General features: G+C 41.1%; 1 protein-coding gene across 2 annotated transcripts in view; it reads right to left on the reverse strand.

Annotated features, from left to right (window-relative positions):
• Positions 1-3,655: 3,655 nt before the first annotated feature.
• Positions 3,656-13,406, reverse strand: part of LOC111146645 (ATPase H+ transporting V1 subunit C1) — a 41,981-nt gene continuing 32,230 nt past the window's right edge. The window contains exons 9-14 of one of the 2 annotated variants that reach the window (XM_022502280.1): positions 8,915-9,007; positions 8,732-8,825; positions 7,225-7,322; positions 6,278-6,404; positions 4,884-4,975; positions 3,656-4,018 (exon numbers count right to left, since the gene is read on the reverse strand). In XM_022502280.1, the coding sequence (XP_022357988.1) occupies positions 4,009-4,018; positions 4,884-4,975; positions 6,278-6,404; positions 7,225-7,322; positions 8,732-8,825; positions 8,915-9,007 (514 nt within the window). In that variant the 3' untranslated portion in view covers positions 3,656-4,008. Of the gene's footprint in view, positions 4,019-4,073; positions 4,976-6,277; positions 6,405-7,224; positions 7,323-8,731; positions 8,826-8,914; positions 9,008-13,406 lie in introns of those variants that run through there. The other variant, XM_022502281.1, reaches the window with a different exon arrangement.

The raw sequence follows: 13,406 nt of genomic DNA on the forward strand, positions 1-13,406 counted from the left end.
CCCCTCTTTTCCACTTTTATAAGCAAAATAAAGCACACCCAAACTGGGTTTTCAAAAAAGGATAGGAATGTGATTTTGGTCACTTTAGTTTTTGCAAATTCCTATTTGATATTCTATGGCCTTGCAAGGGTAGAGGACATCTACGCTGATCAGTTTCTGCTGAGGCAGAACTTTCTGGTTCTGTTGATTAATAATGTAGAATGCTTCTTTAGGTGGCAGAGCTGGAGAAGCTGATTTATTCATAATGATCCTACTGAACGCCGTCTGTGTGAATGAGAAATTACTATTTGAACAAGACCTCAAGATGCTCCCAAATCCTAAGCCAATGACCCTGTATCTGGGGGTTCAGGGGAAGATTCTCTCAAAGGCGTCTCATTTAACTGGCTTATCACCAGCATCTGAGTCTCCTGGGTGTTTGTTAAAAATGTAGGTTATTCCTTCGATCTACACAGGACTTACAAACCACATCCCTGTGGAGCTGGGCAACAAATCTGCATTTTTATTAAATTCCCCAAGTAAGAACCACTGTAGATCTAATCAATTTCAATTTTAAACTGTCGGAAAATCTGTTTGTGTTTGCTCACGAACTTCTTTGTTTTAAATTTTCTTCTTGCATTATCTTAACCATTCCCGGTGTGGAGGATGTTGTCCTGCTTCTCCTGTTTCACTTTCTTCTCCAACTAAACCATCGCTATTCCTACTGCTGATCACTTCCATGGTTTAACCTTGTTCCCTTTTTCTCCCACAAGTCATGGGGCCCAGATCCAAAACTAGTCTAAAGGTGAATCTGCTGGTAAATAAAATAGTCCTGGTGGGCAAAAAAAACAAACCAGAATTACATTCATATATTAATCTAAAGCTATCCAGGTTAGAAAAATAAAGACCCTAAATAAGTTTACATTACTGAAATGGGTAAACTTTAGATTACAGACAACTAAATTAGGGAAGTTTTCAATGCACTTCCTTTAGAACATAATACAGTTACAGACCTAGGATAAACCATCTTTCACTGATGTTAACAGAAAAAAAGAACCACTTTTTTTCCTAGACAATAGCAAGGTCCTCATTATTAGCTATTCTATATTTGTATATGTGGTTTTTAACCTAGTGCATTTGACATTCTGAATTTTTTAAAGATTACTTTAGAGAGAAAGAGAAAGAACAAGGGTGGGTGGCAGGAGGGGCAGAAGGAGAGGGGGAGAATGTCTTAAACAGACTTCACGCTGAGCATGGAGCCCAGTATAGGGCTTGATCTCACGACCTCAAGGATCATGACCTGAACTGAAACCAAGAGTGAGAGACTCAACTGACTGTACCACCCAGGCACCCTGTTACTCTAAGGGGAAAAAAAAGGAAAGAAAGAAAGGAAGGAGGAAGGGAAAGAGGAACGAGAGAGAGGGAAGAGGCAAGAAGAGAGCAGAGCTAAGAGGAGAGGGCAGAGGAGAGGAGAAAGGAGAGGGGAGAGGAGGGGAGTGATGGGAAGGAAAGGCAGAAGCAGCTGAGAATAAAAATAAATTAAAAATATAAACATCTAGATCAATTTATATTTTATTTCTAACATTCGGACTATTTGAATTTGAAGTGAGAGCAAAGAAAAGTTCATGTTTGCAGAGTATCTGTGATGCACAAAGTATTACTCGAAAGGTATTACTTGATATATGCCCGTTTGCAAAGCTACATGGGGGGGTGCCTGGGTGGCTCAGTGGATTAAGCCTCTGCCTTCGGCTCAGGTCATGATCCCAGAGTCCTGGGATCGAGCCCTGAATCGGGCTCTCTGCTCAGCGGGGAGCCTGCTTCCTCCACTCTCTCTATCTCTCTGCCTACTTGTGATCTGTCAAATAAATAAATTAAAAAAAAAAGAAAAGAAAAGCTACATGGAAGTCTTCCTCCCAGACCACACAGTGTCTGCCCAAGAGCAACTTCAGGAGGCAGGAAAACGCTCCAGGTTGAGGAACTTGGGCTCCTAAAAGCAGCAGGCAACAGGTGCATCATCACCCAACACAGACAAGAATGTCTGCGCTCCTACATTCCCTCCAAATACCAGCACAATTTAGTATCTCATGAACCACATCTAATGACTTTTCTTTTTCTACATCACAGTCTTTCTTGGACTAAGCTGAAGTAAGTGTTTGGCTCACTCATACAGGACCCCACAGAGGGCAGAAGGCATGATATGGACAAAAGAGCCCAGCAGTCAGAAACCTTGGGTTTGAAGACTTACTCTAACCGAAAATCTGTGAGATCTAAGAAAAGAAACTCACTAAAGTCCTTTGCCCCTAAGCCTCCACTAGTAGAATGGGGACCACCAGTCCCCCCAATACAAACATGGGGAAGGGATGAGGGAACAGGTACTGAGAACACTGGCAGAATGGTCTCGAACAGACGTCCAATAAATGTCTAATGAATCTCAAAGTGACCTGAGCCCCATCCTACAGGAGAACCAGCAGACTCTGAACAAAGCAAGAGGAGTCGGAAGAGTCCCTTTCCAGGAATGGTAGCTCCCATCAATAATTTATATAAAAAATCCAACATGGACTGAAGCTCAGAGATACTCAAGCTGCTTTAACATTATGCTACATCCACAAAGTCTACTCTATGCACACATTACTTCCTTTTAACCTTCAAACGCCACAATGTCATGAATCTTGATGGTGAAAAGAAGCTGGAGGCACTCATCTAGGATTCTGAGTACATGCCTCAAGCGCTCACCGGGCACCATTTCAAAGCACTACAAGTGCAGGTGGGATCTCTTTCGCTCAGCACAGCAGCCCTGTTGGGCGGGCACTCTAGTTACCCCCATTCTATGAAGCAGGGCTGGGGCGTGGAGATCACAGGGCTCGTTAGCAGCAGAACTGGGCCTGGGCTCCACAAGAGCTGGACGGGTACATCTCAGCCACTCTGTGTCCCTGAGATACTACAGTGAAAGTCCTGACACACACTGGGATTTTAAACTTGAAGTGACCCTACTTACCCACATTGGAACAATGTTACCATCCAGGTAAAACCCAGAAGTCACCACGCAGCCCACCAGCTTGCTCTTCAATGCCCAAAAACACAGCCTCCAGCCTAGATTATGCCCACTATCCAGAGACGAAGACGCAAAATATACTTGCAAAAAAAGACAGAAAACTACAATTTTCTGACACCAAAACCAAAAATCTTCAGCTACCTCTTATCCGAAGGAAAATTGAAAATAAAACCTGCATCCTCAAAATGTCTTAAATTTAGAATTCTGACAGGAAACTTGGCAGTATGTGTCAAAACTTTAAATATGCATACCCTACGACCTATGAAGCCCGCTTCTAGGGTCCCTCTTACAGAAATACTAACACATTTCCATACTAAAGATACCTGAAGAAGGAGGTCTACTGCAGCAGTGTTTGTCAAGAGCAAAAACAAAAAATAACACGAATATCCAGCCAGTCAGCTATCTTATGGTGGAAATACACCATGGAAAACCATGCAGCCAGTGGGGGAAAAGGAGGACGCTCTAGACAGACTGCCATCTAGCGATTCTGGACATACTAGCAAGCAAAACAGCAAGTGATAGAATATATGCAGTCTGATCCTACATTTATTTAAAAATAAACTAGGTTTGCACGTGTGTGATATATACATAGAAAAAGGCCTGGAAGAATACATCAGCTCCCTTGAGAAGAAATCGAGGGGGGTGGGCAGGCAGGCAGGATCATCTCTCAGTTTTTACCTTCTAGAAGTCTGAATATGTTTGAAGTTAATTTCTTTTGAAATAACAACATAAATTTGTGAAGTAAAAAGGATTTGGGAGGCTAATTTCTAGAAGGAATAGAATAGCTCAGAAATGCCCTTAACACAGAAACTCCCTTCTCCCATCCGCAGGCCTGGGAGTGCACAGGAAAGGGAGCACGGTCACAGAACCTCCTGGAAAAGCTCCTTCAGTCGTCCAGTTCAGAGATCTTTACAGCAAACAAAGCCTCCTTTCAGACGATGTCATAAATGACATACAGGTCCAAACAAAGGCTTGTCTAGTTAAAAAATCCTAGGAAGGAAACATGTAAAATCAGGACTTACACAAAACAAATGACTGAAGCCGCAAGGTTTCACTACACTTTATTCGAAGTCGGCCCTACTTCCTAATTATTCAAGGGAACTCAAAATCTAGTGTCCAGACGTAAATATCCATCATGTATTGAAAAATAATCTTTACATTTCTGCTGTGACCCAGAAATGGCACACTGACATCCTATGCGAGGCAAACACGAACGGTCGGCCCCTGGTACGGAGCAGAAGTCTGGAAGTGGCCCAGTAAATACGCTCTGCTCTCTTTTATAACCTCTCAACCCGGACCGTTATCTTGCGAAGTTACACACACCACAATACACCTTTGCACAGGTAATTTTATTCTCTCCTGTGGGTGTCAACAGTGCTCACAGATTGGAATTTGAAACATTCAGAAAGCACATACCTGAATATCATCACATTTCGTTACTTCATGATTCAGTAACTACTGAACAGTTATGTCTACTAAATACAGTGAACAAAATGGTACAAACGTTTACCATTCCCTTGTAAACAAGGCTTTTGTGCACAACAGTAACAAATGGAATTAATGCATACCACAATATCAATGGAGAAAGACCTTCTCTTTAAATAAACTATTCTGTTTATAAATAAACTCTGATTTTTTTTTTTTAGTACACATTTACAGACCTGATCAATAAAAAGAAACAAGACATTTAAGAAGAAAATATTGAGAGATGGACCACTATGAAGAACTCACTAGGAAAAGTGGTCAGAAGCAAGCAAAGGACAACAGGGAGTTAAAAGTACTGTCATACTGCAGCCTCGTTGTTAGATTACACCAACACAAGGACAGGATTGTCTGGGAAGGAGCTCATTTTTACTTGAATTCCAGCAAGTTGCAATCAATCTTGTAGTACACATAGGGGTAGTATTCCTGTTGACTCAAGTTTAAGCCGGGAATATCCATAGGAGCCTAGAGAAAAACAGGAAAGTTATCCAAATGAGTACTGACAGAAATCAAAGGGAAGAAAAAATTAAGTATTACCATTTACCTTCTGATTGAACACCTACACTGGCGCTAGGTGTAGATGTTTATGCTAACTGAATCCGACTTGGGCATTATTACTCCTATTTTGCCAATGAGGAAACACAGTGGGTAGTAAAGCCAGACTGAAGCCCTCACAGACTCCAAACCCTGTATGTGTTTAACCATGACCCTATGATCCTTTTTTATGCATAATGTGTAAAATTACTTTTTAAATCTCAGGCTTGGGGTCTTCAGTTTACGGGGCATGTGGCTTCTTAAAATGTTGAAAAGAAGAAAACCAAGTACGATTTTAATGATATCACTTACTATTTATGAATGTTTTAAGAATATACTGGTGGGAGGGGTGCCTGGGTGACTTGGTCGGCTGGGCGTCTGCCTTTGGCTTGGGTTGTGATCTCGGGGTCCTGGGATCGAGCCCCAAGTTGGCTCCCTGATCAGTGGAAGTCTGCTTCTCCCTTTCCTCTACCTCTCTCCTCCACTCATGCTCTCTCCCCCTCTCTCAAATAAATAAAATCTTAAACGAAAAAAGAATATACTGGTAGGAAATTATGTATCAGATAGTTGAACGTCATGTATTTTCTTGACAATTACATGAAAATGTAGAAAGTAATTTCCTGCATTTTCTTCTATCAAGAAAAACTGGTGTGTCATGGGTTCTAATTAATGTAAATGTAAGGTACTACCATCCTAAAAAGGAAAAAAATCAAGATTATTTGAAATAAAAACCCACTACATTTTTAAACATCAGCAAGAGTTTGCTTACACTGTGAAAACACTTTGCTTACGCCCACTGTCTGAAATAAGAAAGAAACATACCAGTTTAGAAAATACTTTAAAATACTCCTATACTGACTTTGCTACTTGTCCCAAATACAACTGAATTAACTCTTATTATCTTCTTCTCTGAAATTTCGTAACTTCGGTAAACAAGGAGGATAGTATGGCTGCTTGCTTCTTTACTTCTGCAGCTATAAACATCTGATCTATAGCAAGACAATGACTGGCGTAGAAGCAAAAGCACTGCTCTAACTAGTATAAAACACGGTAAACAAGTCAATTACCTGCTGTGTTTATCTAACACATTAACTGAGGACCTCAAAGTAACAAAAAAAAATAGATTAAATAAATAATATTTACTATCCCTTTTCCATTTATCTCCTTCCAATAATTTCTTTCTGAAATTCATTCCAGTTCCTGCTCCTCCAAGGCACCTAAATAAGTGCTTACATCAATAATGGCCGCCGCGCTGCTGTCTAGGTGTTTGTACAGTTCGTGTAATACTTCTCTTAGTTTCTTCACTGTTTTCTTATTAGGCTGAAGGAGCATTGCTTGGAAGTTCACCGGCAAGCCATACCTTTTCAGGAAGCAAATGTTCAGTATGTAACACAAGTAAACATATAAAGAGATTTTCTTTTCAAAGCAAATATTCTCGTAGTCTTCTTTAATCAGTTAATAGAGAAAGGGTACCTCATTTTAAGGACAAGTTCAACTCATATACAGAGAAACTCTGATCTTCTCTGGTCCTCACTGTCCACTAGAAATCTTACCTTAAAATGAGAGCCCAGTGCCTATTAGGATTTACTTTTAATTACTCTTCAATTTTGAATCTATGAATACCCTCAGCAATAATATGTACGCTTAGGAGTCACCTTCATGGTAAGGAAATGATACAATTACATCTTGAAAAGTCAATGAAATTTACAAATGGCAAACACAGCTACAGATAAGTATTTTGAACTACTTTTAATATGAGCAAAATATACAGAGGATCACAAGATGATTGAGATTTTTAAGTATCTCAAAATGATAAACTACTTTAGGTTAATACGAAACAGCGATTTCAAATAAACCATCAGTATACCATGTACCAAACTACATGTCAAGTATGTGAAAGATCTTCTTTTAAACAAATATTAGCTAACTACTTTATAATCTACTCTTAACCTTACACCAGCAACAAACCAGGGAGTACAGCAGTATGGATCACTTTTTCCAAACCTGGCATCAAGGGCAAGACTAATATGAAGGCAGGATACTGACAATCTCTCTCTCTCATGGTTGTCCTTTTGGTTTCTTCGCATCAATTTCCTATTACGGCTGTTTTAACAAAGAGGTCTAATGTAAAGGGATCCATAAACCCTTCATTTCCAAGTTTCTTGATCAACTTTCTTTACCTTAAAACAGACTCAACAAAAACCCTCAACGCTTTCACATGAATCCATGCAATAAATGCCTCACTGAAATTCACTTTCAGCCACCGTACAAGTGGTCCCTATAAAAGGAAAAAGAAAATCACCACAAATTTGGTCTTGAAAATGGCAATTAGAAATAAATCAATCAAATATTTTTAAAGGAGTGACTAATCCAGGAAGCATTTACAGGAGAATTAAATCACATAATAATTCACTTTAAAAACGTTTCATACACTTCATCTTAAGTAAGATTAAAAGGTTAGCCACTACACTATAACCTCAGTAGACACCAAAATTCATGGAACCTATTTCACTACACAGAAAAAGGCGTAATAATGAAAGCAGTTTAAACTGATATACAATATAGATATGCCCTAGATTTGAAAACCAAAATATAAAAAACTTAGTATGCAATACATATCAGACATTTAAAATAGAATTCAACTTATAAACAACTTCTCAGGAACAGGATAAACAGTTACGTATTAAGTTATTTAATACATATCTCTAGGTCTTTATTTTTTCATAAAATATCAGGCATGTTGATCTAGATCCCTTAAACCTCTTCACATTCCGAATTTTTAATGATTCTATTATGTAGGATAACTTCTCTTTGAACTTAAAATATTTGGTATAACTTCCAGTACTAAATAAAAACACTCCTCTAAACAGATTTTAAAATAACTTAATACTGCCTTTCAGTACATAAAAGACATACGTGATCAGTTCAGCTGAATTATTTAGTGAACATCACTAGGTTCATTTGACGTACCAACAAATTAATTTAAGCAAAAAGGACAAGACAATGTCAAAATCTTTGGTTAAAGTATCTGGTCTTTAAAAAGGCTCTGGACCTTCTTAATAAGTTGGTTCTACTGGGCATTACTTGATTAGGACTAGTTTTCTCCCAATGGAGATGATATGGTTTATAAGTACTTAGGAATAATTTTAAATGGGATTTGCTTTTATTTTCTCTTGCATTACAAGAGAAATAAATTCTCACTCATCACCCCTTTCGTGCAAGCTTCTAGTCTTCACAGTAATCCAGCACTCAAAGATGACAAGGAAGTTGACACCATCTTCCCTTGTCACTTTTCCACCCCCTTTCCCAATTTTGCCTCAAACATACGAACTCTCCAGTGGTTTAAAAAGAAATTGCTTCAGTATAATACTGAAGCATTAAAAAAAATTGCCACAAGGAAATAAAAATTCTTCCTGAAAGAACTATTACTCAGTTAAAATAATACCTCACTACATTGCATTTAAAATTAATTCCTGATACAGATTTGGATGGAGTAATTAACTTTAAGGCATGGATTTTCAAGATCTAAGTTTGCTTAGAGAAAATTCATTTTGGTTAACAGAAAAAGTAACTAAAATCAAATGTCTTAAAGTAATTATCAGTTTTCTCTTTTAAATAAAAAGGAAAAAGCAATACTGTCTTTTCTTCTGCTTAACACTGATAATACTAAATATTAAGAACACATACAAACTGCTTTTTCTTGTCGGTAGAAAGCCTGTTCATTTCTTCTTTATCTGCTTTCATCTCCTCTTCATTATACTGGAAGTCACGAACGATGAATCTGAATTTGGAGTGGGGTAGAAACAAAATTGTCTACACTGTGTATATAGGAGATCGAACAAATTAAAAAACAAAAAATAATAATCTTACTTGTTCTCCCTGGCTTTGTGTCTGAAGTCATCAACTGCCTTCCTGAACAAGGTGACATTACAAAGATAACTGTCTTGGTCCTCGGAGAGAACACTATGGGGAAAAAAAACAAAAAAGGCCATTTAAAGCTTTATATTGATTGCTCTCTTTCACACCGAGGGCAGAATTCACAAACAGGAGGAGGAGGAACAGTAGGGTGTGGCAGCCCTTCCCACACCACCTCCAGGCGAACCACCTGTACTGCCTCGGACACTGTGGGCGCTCCATGTTTATGATGGGTTACTTTACAATGCCTTAACAGCCCTATGCCATCTACCTCTTCCTAACCCAACGAAACCCAACATTTAATCAAGTAAAATGTCCAAACTCTAAGAACCATGCTTTCCCATCTATCAGTGCCAGGCCCGCTGAGGCAAAATCAGTAACTACTTTATTCCAGAGGCTCCCTGCTTCCTTGCTAATAAGCACCTTCTTCTCTTCTGGAAACCAAATTCTCTCTACCTCTCTCCAGCCCAGCCCTGCCCAGCCCACGAAGGCCTGGCTCACCCTCTCTGCACTGCCAATACCTCCTACCTTGGATCCTTCTTTCCCCGCTGCCCCCAACATCCTAACTCAAAAACAGACAAAGGCAATGGTCTAAATATCCTTTGACAAAACACTTTTCTGCATCTCAGGGCTTCCTCCTAGGCTCTAGAAGAATCCCAGCGAGGTGAGAACTTCTATCCAGTCATGGGTCTCGCGGACATCACTGGAAATACTTTCCCAGACATAACTGTAGGGAAATTTTAACTGTCATATAAATTCCTATGGGGAAAAGCCGTTTGGAAAGGCAAACCGTACTGTTCGTGCATATGAGGACTCTCGCTTGGCTCTCAAGTTACCTACAGCTACTCATGTAGAGAATCCCACAGGCGGGGTCTACAAAGCCATACGCTGCATTGCTCAACAGTGATGAGGCTGGGGCAGGAGCATCACTTAATTTTGTATGGAGGGGTCTCTTTTCCCTTCTACTTTCCAAGTATTAGGTTTGTTTGTTTAGTTTTTATTTACAATGTGGTACTTCTGAAATCCCCCAAAATAATATTTTACAAACCTGAGTGCCTGTGGAATTCAAAGATACTTTACTAAATATGAGGGAGGAGAAAAAAAAAAGCAAGTTTAGTTTTTCCAAGAAGTCTAAGAACTGCGTGGTTAGCAGTCAATTCAGGTAAATTCAGGAGGCAGTGACAATACTTAATAGCAGAACGGCTGTAAGAACTGAGGCAACCTGGCTCTTGGTCTACCTCTCCAGCAGCAGGACCGGCACATGCCTCTGGGAGGACTGATCACTGGCATCGCTGACAGAGAGAAACTCAGCTACTCTGGATCTTGAACATTAAAACTTCCTTTTCAAAGAGGTGCCTTCTTGGGGCACCTGTGTGGCTCAGTCAGTTAAGCGTCCAACTCCTGATTTCGGCTCAGGTCACAATCTCAGGATTGCCAAGAACAAGCCCCCTACTGGGCTCTGAGCTGCGAATGGAGCCTGCTTAGGAGTGTCTGGGTCCCTTCTCTCTCTTCCTCTGCCACTCCCCCCATCCCTCTCTTATTTAAAAAAAAAAAAAAAAAAAGGTGTCCTCTCTGGCTGGCTCTGTCAGTAAAGCTAGAGTGTGTGACTCTGGATCTTGTGAGTTCAAGCCACACACTGGGTGTGGAGAGTATTTAAAAATAAATTATTTTAAAAACTTAAGAATTAGGGTGCCTGCGTGGCTCAGTTAGTTAAGCGTCTGCCTTCAGCTCACATTGTGACCCTGGGATCCTGGAATCGAGTCAGGCGTCAGGCTCCCTGCTCAACAGGGAGTCTGTTTCTCCCCCTGCCTCTGCCTGCTGCTTCCCCTGCTAGTGCTCTCTCTCACTCACTCACTCTCAAATAAAATCTTTTTTTTTTTTTAAAGATTTTTTATTTCTTTATTTGACAGACAAAGATCACAAGTAGGCAGAGAGGCAGGCAGAGAGAGAGGAGGAAGCAGGCTCCCTGCCGAGCAGAGAGCCCGATGCGGGGCTCGATCCCAGGACCCTGGGATCATGACCTGAGCCGAAGGCAGAGGCTTTAACCCACTGAGCCACCCAGGCGCCCCTCAAATAAAATCTTAAAAAAAAAAAAAAAATTAAATCAATAAATCAACAAATAAAAGGTGCTCTCTCAAAACTGTTACCCTTAGTTCTTGCTCCCGGTGCCTATCAAATCCAAGGCAAGGCAGCTACCCAGCTGACAAAACTCAGTAACAAATCTTTCATGATCTTCAGGTCTCCCAGGCTTACCTCTGTAAAATGCACACTGTGATCCAAAAAATCCAAATCCAATCTGACAGGTGAGTGCAGACCCCTAACAATATTCCTCCACTACCATAGTTATCTTCTAAATTCACACAGTACTTTGCCGTTTTAAAGACCATTTGAAAAGCATCTGATGTCTGACACAGCTCTGTGACAATGAGCAGCGTGTCTATCATGTAGAGGCTTGGGTCACAGCAAAGTTGTTTGGCTTATTCAAAATCCTTATGGTGAAGAAGCCAAGATTAAAAATTCAGTCTTGGGACTAAATCCTGCTGTGCTACCTTATTAAGAAAAAATAAATGAAACCATTTGCTTTTCCTTCTACCCCCAGAAAAGATATTCCTTAAAACATTATAAAAAACAAACCATGCATTTGGGGCTCTGCCAGAAATAGCCACAGCTAAACAGAGTACAGGGATGGGTGTGTGCACACGCTTGTGTGCCAGTAATAGACTGGTACACCACAAAAGTGAAAATGGCAGCAACGCAGGAGACTGATGAGAGGGAAGAGAAGAGCGGAGATAAAGGAGACCAGCTAACGGCAATTCCAACAGTCCAGGCACGAGATGGAGAAGCAGCAGCTGTAGCTGGGGACGGGTGGGGGGAGTTAAAGTCAGTTGAACCATAAGAGGTTGTTGGTATCTGACCATCTTTAACCTACAAAACAGCAATTTTGTATGAGTCAACCAAATGCTACTGAAGGTAGAAATAACACGGCTGTTAGACTGGGTCGTGGGAGCGCAGGTGGGGAGGAGAGGTACGAGTCCAAAATGACTGACTACCATGGTCTGGTTTGGTAACTAGGCACATGCTGCTGCCACACACTACAAGGGAGGGGGCGAGTGAGGCTGAGATTCGGGGGGATAATGTCCTATTCATAGTTACCTGTGGCGCAGACATGTATAGTGCCCAGGAGGAACCCAGGTGTGAGAGTCTGAAACTATGGGGTTAGCCAGGCTACGAATAGACTTCAGAGTCCCAAAGCTGCAGGCAACGGTCAGAGCCCTGGGTGTGGCTGAAAAGGTGCTGACAGAAGAACAGGCTGTCCCACTAAGACAGAAGAGTCCACGTCTAGACTTGCCAATACTCAGGGTTACCAGATTCTCTTGAGCTCACTCAGGCAATTCAGGCGTAAAAGCCCGCAGGCTGCATTACAGATTAATGCAGGGAGGGAATGTGCAGGAGGTCACAGGGGCAGAGACAATGGTGCAGGCAAGGCAACAGCTGAAGTGATCACTCGAGAGTCCAGGCTCAGCGGGAGAGGAAACATGGCTGGAGGAAATCAACAATGTCAGAGCAAAGGGACAGGGACTAGAGATGTGGACAAGGTCAAAGAGCAGGTTCTGGAACAGTAGAAAAGATGGAAAGAGGTCTCAGGTCATGATCCCTGGGTCCTGGGACTGAGTCCCACACGTCAGGCTCCTTGCTCAGCGGGAAACCTGCTTCTCCCTCTGCCTGCTATTTCCCCTGCTTGTGTGCTCTCTCTGACAAATAAATAAATAAAATCTTTTTAAAAAATATCAAATAAATAAACAATGACAACACAAAACTCAAGTGGAGGTGATGATTTGCGAGCTGCAGGGATCGGGGAGATGAGAAGCCAGAAGCTGGAGGCATTTCAAATCAAGCCAAAACCAGCATGACCTTAAGTGACATTATGAAATCAAGGCACAGAAACCAAATGAAAGCCAGAAGGAGAGGAAAGAGTTAAGAGAGTGCCATCTTTGCATCTTGGACTGTGCCTGGAAGGGAGCTTAGTTTAGCTTAACCCAGGCTGCACCAGTCCTACTACGTTCAAATAAATGATCCAAACGCACTGCTTCCTTTAGTTCTGCTGTTTCACAGTAGGAGCACCAACCTCACACAGGTATAACCAGGCCTGAAGGAAACGGCCATGTCTTCTAGACATTTCACGGCATTTTCAGTCACCCATGTGGGTAGCCATGCTTCTGGAGCTCAGCGCTCTGCCCGCTGCTTCAGACTTCTTAGCTTGGTCCTAAAACTCAGAACTGCCATCTTCTCTGTCCCTTAATTAATCTTTCTATGTCACTGCCAAGGCATCTCTCCTGCCTTTCTTCATAAAAGTTATCTTTGCAATCCCTGCTCTGAAACACAGGGAAAACTTTTCTCTGCACAATGGCAAGTACAGGTTTTCCTAGGCTTTTGTAGGTTCCTCTAG

Source organism: Enhydra lutris, unplaced genomic scaffold, assembly GCF_002288905.1.
Source record: "Enhydra lutris kenyoni isolate GAN:26980312 unplaced genomic scaffold, ASM228890v2 scaffoldscaffold14, whole genome shotgun sequence".
In the NCBI taxonomy this organism is placed as follows: domain Eukaryota; kingdom Metazoa; phylum Chordata; class Mammalia; order Carnivora; family Mustelidae; genus Enhydra; species Enhydra lutris.